Source organism: Trichosurus vulpecula, chromosome 1 (assembly GCF_011100635.1).
Source record: "Trichosurus vulpecula isolate mTriVul1 chromosome 1, mTriVul1.pri, whole genome shotgun sequence".
NCBI classification, from domain to species: domain Eukaryota; kingdom Metazoa; phylum Chordata; class Mammalia; order Diprotodontia; family Phalangeridae; genus Trichosurus; species Trichosurus vulpecula.
This window is the reverse complement of record NC_050573.1, coordinates 33,546,286-33,558,391: the sequence shown is the minus strand read 5'-3', so window position 1 is coordinate 33,558,391 and position 12,106 is coordinate 33,546,286. Positions and strand designations below refer to the sequence as shown.

At 45.3% G+C, this 12,106-nt stretch overlaps 1 protein-coding gene across 1 annotated transcript; it reads left to right on the top strand.

Moving 5' to 3' along the window:
• The first annotated feature begins 3,118 nt into the window (after nt 1-3,118).
• Nucleotides 3,119-7,208, top strand: LOC118844550 (disintegrin and metalloproteinase domain-containing protein 1b-like). The gene has a single exon (XM_036752457.1). It carries the CDS (start codon nt 3,588-3,590, stop codon nt 6,303-6,305), a length of 2,718 nt encoding a protein of 905 aa, XP_036608352.1. The 5' UTR covers nt 3,119-3,587; the 3' UTR covers nt 6,306-7,208.
• The last annotated feature ends 4,898 nt before the right edge of the window (nt 7,209-12,106 follow it).

Below are 12,106 nucleotides of genomic sequence, written 5' to 3'. Positions count from 1 at the left end.
ACCGTGAGGTTTTTGGATACTGAAAATCCAGGAGGAAGGGAATTGATTCTCTAGCAGTCCCAAAGCTGTTTTGTTTCCAGGAGAGCTGACTAATCTCAGAGTAGTGCCATAAGGCTGGAAGCCTACGTGAGTTTCTGCAGGTAAAAGTGGAGACATTGCATGTAGGGAGGAAGTACATTTCTTTTCTGGAGCAGTCATAATCCTCAGTGTGGTACCATAAGACTTGATACCTTTATGAATTTCGGGAGTGAAAGTGGGATATAGCAGGTTGTGTTGGAGCAACACCAGGGGAGTCTAAGCCCTCAGGGTAGTACCATAAGTCTCATGATCTTTAGGGGTCTTCTGGGGCTGACAGAAGGATTCACTGGAATGTTGTGGGGTTGCCTCCCAGGCTTTCTCTACTGCCATGGACTCAAGCCATCACAGACTATGTTCCTCTCACCCCCATTTGTTAGAGGTTGGTGATGAGCACCTCAGTTCCATTTAAGCACTTGACACTGAGTACTTTTTACAGAGGGGTATTTATTTCCAGCTGTAGCAAGAACAAAAGCATAAACATTTCCACCAGTAGCGTGAGGGCTAGCTGAGGAGACAGTGTTCTCTCCTACACCTCAGTCTCTGGGGGAGTACTCAAAACTTGGCTCAGTTCCTACAAAGCATTGGTCTTTCCAAATTCCCTTCTAAAGGCAGCATTGCTGGCAGGTGAATCTTTCAGCAAGGTTAGGGTCTCAAAAAGGCACCCTCCAAAGTTACTTCTTGTTCCTTGGGACGTCAATGCTGGGCTGACCGGTCTGGATTCTGACTCCTGAATTCCCATGGCTGCCTCTCTTTTGGCCAGATAACTCACTTCCTGCAGCATCTGAACCCCAAATGGAAAAGAATGAATGCAAAAGCCAGGGGGTATTGGGGCCACATGGCGTCCTTAGCTGCAGAGGCAGATCACCAGTCTGGAAGATCTAAGTTCAAATCCAGCCTCAGACACTTACTCGCCATGTGATCTTGGGCAAGTCACTTTAACCTCTGTCTCAGTTTCCTCAGCTGTAAAGTGGGGATAGCAACGGCGCTTACCTCTCAGGGGTATCTCGATGCATGAATGAGATCATATCTGTAAAGCACTCAGCACACAGAAGTAAGGGCTTAATAAATGTTTGCTTTCCCTGCAAATCTCCTCTTAATTGATTCAGCCTCTGTAGGCTGCTGCTCCACACTCTTAATATTTTCATCATCAGAATGGTACTGGAGGATTAAAAGCACAAGAAGCATGATAACCCACATATTTCTACGGCCTGTTAGGGTTGGCCAAGCCTTCAGGTTTCATGCCAAGAACCCAAGATAGGTAGAACAAATATTGGACGAACCCCAGTCTTTTGACTCCAAGCCCTGTCTTCCTTCTACTACATCATGTGTTTCTATCTAGGCTTCTGGCCTAAATTGATCCGTATTCCAAAACATTTTGGGGGGTCCTTGCCTTGTCTTCATTGGCATAGGAAATTCCTACCAATTCAGGTGAGCAACTATCCTTCACACAGTTTTAGAGAGCTGCCTGGGGACACTGAGAGGTGATGCAACTTGTTTAGGGTCACACAGACATTTGGTGTCAAAAGACAGAACCTGGACTCAGGTCTTCCTGACTCTAAGGCTGGACCTCTGCTCAGGACACCACAGACCGCTCGTGTCAAAACCATTGTTCTATCGATGTTGAGTAAATTGGTCCATTTTGTAAAATGATTGGGGTCTGGAAGGGACCTGAGAGACCACCTAGAATAACCACCTCCACATTGGACAGGTGAGGAAACTGAGGCATTAGCAGACTTGCCTTAAATCACAGAGCTAATAGAGGTGTGACATGAACCTGAGTCCTCTGACATTCAAGCTCCTTTTCCCTGCACTTTGCTGACTGTAGGTAAGTAGTTCATTAAACTAATAAAAATGGAAGCACAGGCCATATGATACTAACAGTGACCAGCATTCTCAGAATTACAAAATAGTAAAGGAGCATGTAATCTTGGCATTAAAATAGAACATCTGAAAATTAGTTATAATGTAGGCTCCTAGAATTTCAGCACTGGAAAAGACCTCAGAGACTCAAGTAGGGTCCAACCTCTCCCTGCACAAAGAATCACCTCAAGAGAATCGGAACAAGGGGCCGTTCTGCCCCCACTAGAGTACTTTCAGAGGTAGGGACTCCAGATGTCCCATGGCAGCCTATGCTATTTCTGCCTAGCTCCATTGATTAGGAAAGCTTTTCTTTTTCAGCAGGAATCTGCTTTTCTACACTTCCTATGTACTCATGCCCATGCTTGGGGCCAAACAGGATGAGTCTAATCCTTCCATGTGACAGGTAGGTAAGTGGTTGTTTACATGTTTGTTTCTGTATCTCCGGCACCTAGCACAGAGCATGGCAATTTAGGTGAATGAAGAAATCTCCTTTGCTTGGAAGATTGGGGAGTTGGGATTTTTTTTTTTAAGGTGGTAACCAACAAATTTAAACCAAGTGGAGTCAAGGTAATAAATCTTTAGTTTTGGCCAAGGGCTCTTGGGGCATATTGTCACTGGGCTCAAAAAAAGGATACTTGGACATTAGACCTGGACAAAGCCGCTAAGTTTATTTTTACTACTCTGTGCTGAGCTGGATTGAGTTGTTGAATTCGTCTTCAGCAAACTGTGCACCGTGGATACCACAGGGACCAAATCCATTGCCTTCTTTCAGATATCACTGTCTATGGGATGCTATTGTACCCACCTGATGCTGTTTTCTGAATCTTTGAAGAGGCTGGTTTCTCTTTAGAACTTTAGAATTGCTGTCTCAATTAGGTATTGGCAAATTGGCACTTGCCACATAGGGCAGTGCAGGGTTTGTTACTTTTTTCCAAAGGAAGCGGGAAGGAAGGGTAGGCTCAATCCCTTTGGGAGTAAGAGTGGTTGCCTAGTGGGACATTGTCTGGCTACCAGCAGGTCAGTGGCCCTTTTGGAAGGAGAAAAGGCTCTGAATCAGAGAGGGACAGTGGAACAGGACAAAGAATGGTGCTGGTTTTGGGAAAACAAGTTGTGAGAAAAGTTCTAGGCCCTGCCCAGATCTCTGGGCGCCACCTCTGGAACTCTTAGATTCAAAGAGTGGGAAGAGTAACGGATGCCCTGAAGGAGTGGGGGAGGGGTCTGTGTCCAGAGTGTCAGGCCCTAAGAATGGAGGGAGAGATGGTATTTCTTTTTTTACCTATGTCTGCCCTGAGCTAGCCCACTGGTTGGCCCTCTACTGTCCTAGCTGTGTACGAAGGCAAAAGGAGCTCATTGGGGAACACCACCAGGGAACATTGATGCTACTGCTCTTGTATGGGGGCTGCAGGATCAAGCACTATCTAAGGGGAAGAGGGGAGGTCAGCAGATCAGGGAGGGAGCCAACAGAGATCCTGGAAATTCTGAGGATGGTGGCCATCAACAAGCTACAGAACTTAGAGAGGAGACCGTGTAATTGAGATTAGGGACCAAGGTGAGGAAGGTGCTGAGGACACCTGCCTGCATCATCAGTTACTTCACTTTAGTTATGTCTGTGACTAGCTCCAGTTAGGGTCCCTGAGAAACAAACGGTCATGAATGAGGTTGAGAGGGAGTTTTCATCCAAGCCTCCCCAGATGAGGGACTTGGATCTCATGCTGGGAGCCTATCACATCAGGCTGGGGGTCTTCTTGTTATTGGTGGACATTCTTTTCCCAGGTATTTATGGTGCCTTGGAATCACTTCATCACTCTTCCTATGAAATCATCATCCCCAGTAGGTTAACATTCGGAGACAAGGAAGACTCAAAAGGTAAACTGTCATATGTGCTGCCAGTGAAAGAGAAGAGACAAGTTATTCACTTGAAGTTAAAGAGAAGATTGTTTGTCAAGAATTTCCCTGTCTACACCTACTCCAAAGGTGTCCCAAGTTTAGACATGCCTTTTATCCCCGATAATTGCCACTATAATGGGTACATAGAAGGTGAGCTGGGGTCCATTGTATCTGTCAGCACCTGTTCAGGGCTCAGGGGCATACTGACCCTCCAGAAAACAGTCTATGGCATTGAGCCCATTGAAACATCAAGGCAGTTTGAACACATCTTATATCGTGTGGATGGGCACCTCCACAGCTCCTGCAGAGTGACCGCAGAAGAAGGCCAAAGATTCAGAAGCAGTGTGCAGAAACAGAGAAAGGAAAAGAAAGAGACACTTGAGACTGAGGCCCTGGCCTACATCTGGTCACACACCAAGTACGTGGAGATGTTCGTTGTGGTTGACAATAGGCGGTTCAAAATGTGGAATAGCAACGTGACCAAGACAGTCCGGATGGTGATGGACACCCTCGCCCACGTTAACACCTACAGCCAGGGAATCCACGTCAAGGTGGTCCTGATAGGTTTGGAGATCTGGACAGAGAGGGACCAGGTGAGGATTTCTGGGGACTTGCGGGAAGTGCTGCACAATTTCAACCACTGGAGAGAAGAGGAGCTGGTCAGGAGGGCAAAGCATGATGTTGCCCATCTCATAGTGGGCTATGATCCAGGAGAGTCCAGGGGGGAAGCATTTCTCAATGGGGCCTGTGTGCCTGAGCTTGCAGCAGCAGTCGAATCTTTCTCCCATGAAGATCCTACTGTGTTTGCGGTGCTCATGGTCCATGAGCTGGGGCATAACCTGGGCATGAAGCATGACCACCTGGCCTGCATGTGTCCTGACCAGCCATCCTGCATCATGCTTGGAACTATCAGCTTTGAGAGCAGTTTCAGCAACTGTAGCTTGGAGGATTTCTATGAATTCCTGCGGTGGCACAAAGGGTCCTGCCTCTATGACAAGCCAGTGCCCAGGGGAATGGTCAGGAAGCCCTTCTGTGGGGACCACATAGTAGACCTAGGGGAGGAGTGTGACTGTGGCAGTCATCGTGACTGTATGAAGGACCCGTGCTGCCTGCCCTCTTGCCAGATGAGGCCGGGCTCAGACTGTGCTTTTGGACCCTGCTGCAGAAAGTGCAAGTTTCTGAAGGCGGCCACGCCCTGTCGTCCCAGCGTGGGTGAGTGTGACCTCCCTGAATACTGTAATGGCAGCTCCACGTGGTGCCAGCCTGACACCTACAAGCAAGATGGCACCCCCTGCAGGGGTGAAGGTTACTGCTACCAGGGGCAGTGCAGGAGCCTGCAGAGCCAGTGTGTGGAGGTGTTTGGGGAGGGCTCCAGGGCTGCCCGGCACAGCTGTTACCATCACTTGAACAGCCAGGGGGACAGGTTTGGGAACTGTGGCAGTGGGCAGAAAGGCTTACACAAGGTGTTTGTCAAATGTGAGCCCGAGGATGTCATGTGTGGGAGGCTGCTGTGTGAGGACATCCCAAGGTTACCCCAAACAAGGAACCACCACACTCTCATCCAGATCCCCGTCGAAGACACCTGGTGCTGGGGGGTAGACCTCTTTGAGGATGTGGATCTCCCTGATGGAGGGGCCGTGAGGGCGGGCACCTTGTGTGGCCCCCAGAAGATCTGTCTCAACCACACGTGCTCTGATGTGCAGGTGCTGCAGTATGACTGTGAGCCAGAGGCCATGTGTCATGGCAGAGGAGTATGCAACAACCTCAAGCATTGTCACTGTGATGATGGCTATGCCCCTCCCACGTGTGATTCCATGGGTTCTGGGGGCAGTGTGGACAGTGGCCCCCCTCTAGATGTCAGAACCCTTTCTCCTAAGCCACTTCCCTTATATCAGCAGCCCCAAATAGCCCCTATTCCACTTGCTAACAACTTATCTCCTAGCTTGTTTGCTTCCCCTGTTAGACTGCAGGGTCCTCCCTTCATTAGAGCTCGAGGCCATAACTCCCGTCATCTTCAATTTCTAGGTAACCCTTTTCCAACATCTGAACCCTCTGCTGGCCCTACTACAGAGAATGCCAGCTGGGAAAATGCCAGCCAGGAAAATGCCAGCTGGGAAAATTACAGCGATCAGGAAACCAGCAGGTCACTCTTGTCCTTTTTTGAGATCTTGACTGTAATTCTCCTTTTTCTAGTATCAGTGTACTGCCTTTTATATCTCCTGTTTAAACAAAAGGACAGGGAGGAGGAAGAAGAGGAGAGAGAGGAAGTTTTATCTGTCGTGTACGGATTAGAACCAAAGGTAGAAGAGGAAGATCCATATAGAGAGGATGAACAAGAGGAGGAGGAAGGAGAGGAAGAGGAGGAGGAAGAAGAGGAAGAGGGGGAAGAAGGGCAGGAAGAAGAGGAAGAAGAGAAGGATGATGAGAAAGAGGAGGAGGAGGAGGAGAGAAAAAGGAGAAGGAGGAATAGAACAATATAGAAGAAAAGGAAGAGATTGACTAGAGGATGGGAGGAAATGGTATACACAGACTGAGTGTGTTTTGAAATGCAAGCCCTCAATGAGGATGACTGGGACCCAGGTTTGATGAAAATCACTGGATCCCTGAGGCTTGGGGAGGTAACAGGACTGGACCACATGGTGCCCACATGGACAACTTCAAGCCCCCTTTCCCCCTTTTTTTCCTGAAACAGAGAGGGTTTAAACAAAAGAACACACCAAGGTCTGTCCCAAGGTGATATGTCTCTTCAGACTGCCAAAAACCTTGGGTCAACTTTGGAAGTTAGGCACAGAGTCCAGGTCACCTCAGAAGCAGGGCAGTTCTGCCACCAGGGGGACTGGACATGTGGCCAAACTCTCTGATGCATCCATCAGTTTGCTCCTCCTTCCCTTGTAGCCAAATGGGTTGGGTTTTTGTTTTTCTTCTTCTTAATATTAGAGTGAAGTGGAAATATGTTAGATCTGAGGACCTGCACTGAAATCTTGGCTTTGCCATTTATGATATCTGTGACCTTGGGTTCCTCTGGTCCCTCATGTTCTTCATCTGTGGGATATTCAGGGGAGATGATTCTCAAAGGGTGTGCCATGGCACCCAAGCATCCTGTCAATTTTTCCAGGTGTGCTGCAGATTTTGGATGTTAATTACAGATAAAAGAAAATTGATCAATAAGTCTGTTAAATAGAAATTGTACTTACCCAGTGTACTATGTAGACCAGTAAGTATAATATTCACAAAATCAAACCTGCCTATTAAATATGCTCACTAACCTCGATGTATTCGACTTTGAACTTGAAAAGAAGTCAACAAAAATCCCCTTCTAGGGATACCAGCCATGCATGGTTCTACCATCCCTACCATAATTTTTCATGGAAAATATACTATGACATGAGCAAAAAATGTTTGAGAACCATTGTACTTGATGAAATCTAAGATCCCTTCCAGCTACATATAATTTATGACCCTATGATCTTGTGGGTCTTACCTTTGTCTTCTGCCTCTGTGGACACTGTCCCTCCAATCCCTTTGCTTCCTTCCTAGGCCTTTCTGCTAGAAAATCTTCTGACTCTGGGGATCCTTGACCTGCCTTGATGTCCCAGATCAGAGGATGGGCACTGACCAGTTCATAACTTCATTTTAGTTCTCACTTAGTCATCTAGTTCACTCTCTATTTCCTTTATCTGTGAAACCATGGGTTGCCCAGCATTGATCTCGGGTCAGCCTTTAATCTAGGGTGAACACACAGATAAAGAGACCAGGAGCATTTTTCTGGGTAACCCAGGAGGAAATAGGTGAAGGGTTACCAGAGTTGTGTAGGACTCAAAAATCTAGGGATTTTTCCATATGTAGCACCTGGGTACCTCCTCTCATACATGGAACTCCTCAAGAACTACCCTAGATTTAAGGCACTCACTGGGTCAACAACCCCTCAAAATCATAGTGCACCAGTTTCCTTTTTACTAACCATTTACTTTTACTAACCAGTCATTCACTCAAAACAAAATATATTTAATAAAAACAATTTAATAAATGGAGGGACAAGAAAAAGATTCCTCACCCCACACCAAATACACATAGGTTATACTCTTTTCCTGTTTTCTTATTTTTTTAAATTCCTTATTATTTATTTATTTAATATTTTTAGTTTTCAGCATTGATTTCCACAAGAGTTCGAATTACAAATTTTCTCCTCACTTCTACCCTTCCCCCACTCCAAGATGGCATATATTCTAATTGCCCTGTTCCCCAGTCAGCCCTCCCTTCTGTCACCCCACTCCCCCCCATCCCCTTTTCCCTTACTTTCTTGTAGGACAAGATAGATTTCTATGCCCCATTGCCTATATATCTTATTTCCTAATAGCATGTAAAAACTTTCTTTTGAACATCTGCTTTTAAAACTTTGGAGTTCCAAAGTGTCTCCCCTCTTCCCTCCCCACCACCCTCCCTAAGAAGGCAAGCAATTCAACATAGGCCACATGTGTATCATTATGCAAAACCCTTCCACAACACTCATGTTGTGAAAGACTAACTATATTTTGCTCCTTCCTATCCTATCCCCCTTTATTCAATTTTCTCCCTTGACCCTGTCCCTTTTTGAAAGTGTTTGCTTTTGATTACCTCCTCCCCTTATCTGCCCTCCCTTCTATCATCCCCCCTTTTTTATCTTTCTTCCTTTCCTGTGGGGTGAGATACCCAGTTGAATGTGTATGTTATTCCCTCCTCAGGTCAAATCTGATGAGAGCAAGATTCACTCATTCCCCCTCACCTGCCCCCTCTTCCCTCCCAACAGAACTGCTTTTTCTTGCCACTTTTATGCAAGATAATTTACCCCATTCTATCTCTCCCTTTCTCCCTCTCTCAGTATATTACTCTCTCATCCCTTAATTTGATTTTATTTTTTTAGATACCATCCCTTCATATTCAACTCACCCTGTGCACTCTATGTGTGTGTGTGTGTGTGTGTGTGTGTGTGTGTGTGTGCATTCCCTTCAGCTACCCTAATACTGAGGTCTCATGAATTATACACATCATCTTTCCATGTAGGAATGTAAACAAAACAGTTCAACTTTGGTAAGTCCCTTATGATTTCTCTCTTCTTTACCTTTTCATGCTTCCCTTGATTCTTGTGTTTGAAAGTCAAATTTTCTATTCAGCTCTGGTCTTTTCACTGAGAAAACTTGAAAGTCCTCTATTTTGTTGAAAATCCATATTTTGCCTTGGAGCATCACACTCAGTTTTGCTGGGTATGTGATTCTTGGTTTTAATCTTAGCTCCATTGACCTCTGGAATATCATATTCCAAGCCCTTTGATCCCTTAGTGTAGAAGCTGCAAGATCTTGCGTTATTCTGATTGTGTTTCCACAATACTCAAATTGTTTCTTTCTGGCTGCTTGCAGTATTTTCTCCTTGATCTGGGAGCTCTGGAATTTGGTGACGATATTCCTAGGAGTTTTCTTTTTGGGATCTTTTTGAGGAGGCGATCAGTGGATTCTTTCAATTTCTATTTTTCCCTGTGGCTCTAGAATATAAGGGCAGTTCTTCTTGATAATTTCTTGAAAGATGATATCTAGGCTCTTTTTTTGATCATGGCTTTCAGGTAGTCCAATAATTTTTAAATTATCTCTCCTGGATCTATTTTCCAGGTCAGTGGTTTTTCCAGTGAGATATTTCACATTGTCTTCCACTTTTTCATTCCTTTGGTTCTGTTTTATAATATCTTGATTTCTCACAAAGTCACTAGCTTCCACTTACTCCAATCTAATTTTTTTTTCCACTCTAATTTTTAAGGTAGTATTTTCTTCAGTGGTTTTTTGGACCTCCTTTTCCATTTGGCTAATTCTGCCTTTCAAGGCATTCTTTTCCTCATTGGCTTTTTGGAGCTCTTTTGCCATTTGAGTTAGTCTATTTTTAAGGTGTTATTTTCTTCAGTATTTCTGGGGTGTCCTTTAGCAAGTCATTGACTTGTTTTTCATAGTTTTCTGCATCTCTCATTTCTCTTCCCAACTTTTCCTCTACTTCTCTAACTTGCTTTTCCAAATCCTTTTTGAGCTCTTCCATGACCTGAGGACCAGTTTGTATTTTCTTGGAGGCTTTTAATGTAGGCTCTTTGACTTTGTTGACTTCTGGCTTTATGTTTTGGTCTTCTTTGTCACCAAAGAAAGATTCCAAAGTCTCAGTCTGAATCTGAGAGCGTTTTTGCTGCCTATTCGTGTTCCTAGTCAACTACTTGACCCTTGAGCTTTTCGTCGGGGTATGACTGCTTGTAGAGTAGAGAGTACTTTGTCCCAAGCTTGAGGAGCTGTGCTCTTGTTTTCAGAGCTATTCTACACAGCAAGCTCTGCCACACCAGCACTCGTCCTCCCCCAAGAACCACCAACCTGGTCCTGACTCAGATCTAAGCAGGCTCTGCACTCCTGCTCTGATCTGCCACTTAATTCCTCCCACCAGGTGGGCCTGGGGCCAGAAGCAACTGCAGCTGTAGCTCTGTAAGCAGCCTCAGAGCTGTACCACCTCTGCCGCCCCTGGGGCAGTGACCGACTGCGGACTCCTTTCACTCCATCCCTGCAGTTTTTCCCACTAACCTTCTCTGTTGTCTTTGGTGTTTGCAGGTTGGGAAGTCTGGTAACTGCCACAGCTCACTGATTCAGGGCGGTAGGGCCTGTTCCACCTGGCTCCCAGTCTGGTTGGTCCAGGTGCAGCCCACACTGGGCTCTGCTCTGCTCCCAGCACAGTGCAATAGACCTTACCCAGTGACCATCCAGGCCGTCCTGGGCTGGAGCCCTGCTTCCCTCTGCTATTTTGTGGGTTCTGCAGTTCTAGAATTTGTTCAGAGCCATTTTTATAGGTGTTTGGAGGGTCCTGGGGGACAGCTTTGGGCAAGTCCCTGCTTTCCAGCTGCCATCTTGCCCCAGGTTATACTCTTAAAAGTTCTCATACCAACTATTGGGGTAGACATATATATTCATGACAAGAAAATATACATGGATGGAATACTTATGAGATTCACGTGGGGGTGGAACATAGGTGAAGAGACACCAGGAACCTGTGTGGGTCATGTATGCATGTGTAGGGGACGTATGTGGTGAGGACACTCATGCCCCTGAAGCTAAAGGGCATGTCCTTTGGCAAAATTAACACACTGTTAACTGATGGATGTTGTGTCTATATTTCCCACTGGACACTCTCTGCCAGCCCTGCTGTTTCTGTTCTGCATTAGAATCTGTCCTGGTTACTATGGTTCTCTTTGTTTTTATCTTCTGGACTCCAGTTCTTCAGGACTAGATCCCCAGCTTGCTTAGAAAGCCCTTGGCTAACAAGAAGGCAGGAAGAAAGGTTTAAAACAAGCATTTATTAAGCTCTTACTGTGTTCCAGGTACTGTGCTGAGTGCTTTACAAATACTACCTCATTTGATCCTTCCAAGAGCCCTTTGAGGTAAGAGCTCTTATCCCCATTTTACAGTTGAGGAAACAGAGGCTGTGACTTGCCCAGGGTTACACAATTAGTAAACATCTGAGATAAGATTTGAACTTGAGTCTTCCTGATTCTAGGCCCAGTGCTTTATCTACTGTGCCACCTTGTTGCCTGATGAACAAGCTGATATCTCTTTTGCCTGTAGTAAAGGCAAGTAAAGGTAGTAAAAGCAAAGAACAGCCAACAAAAGCTAACTAAAATATTGCCAGGTTAAGTCTTTTTTTTTGACTGCCTCTGGCTGATGCTGATTCTAAGTCTGGTTCTAGATAATCATCTGACATACAGGGTGTTCCTAAAGTCTCAACACATAGGCAAAAATGCATATTTTCAAGAAATGAAATGAATGAAATTTTCAACATTTTATTTAATTGGAATATTAACAAATAACATCTTCAATATGATTTCCATCATTTGTGATGCAAAGGTTGAAGTGCTTTGCAAGATTCATGTGAACTTGATGCCATAACTCCACACTGCCGTCAATTTTAGCACATTCACTCTTTATGTGTTCAATCACATGTGTTGCATCTATGATTTTCATTGAGTACACCCTCTCCTTTAGCATAGTCAAGGGGGCTAAGGTCTGTTAATATTCCAAATATTTCAAAATATGCATTTTTGCCTACATGTCCAGACTTCGGGGACACCCTGTAGAATTGGAAAATGCTTTGTAATTCCCACTTAATTCCTCATGGGGATTCTGTGCTCCCAAAATTAATCAACAAGCAGTTATTAAGAGCTTTCTGTTGTGCCAGGCTAGAGGTAGTTGGTGGTTCAGTGGATAGAGCACTGGGCCTGAAGTCAGGATGACCT

What these genes read in the sequence shown, in the direction of transcription:
- LOC118844550 (XM_036752457.1), top strand. Translation starts at nt 3,588, where the DNA reads ATGAATGAGGTTGAGAGGGAGTTTTCATCCAAGCCTCCCCAGATGAGG.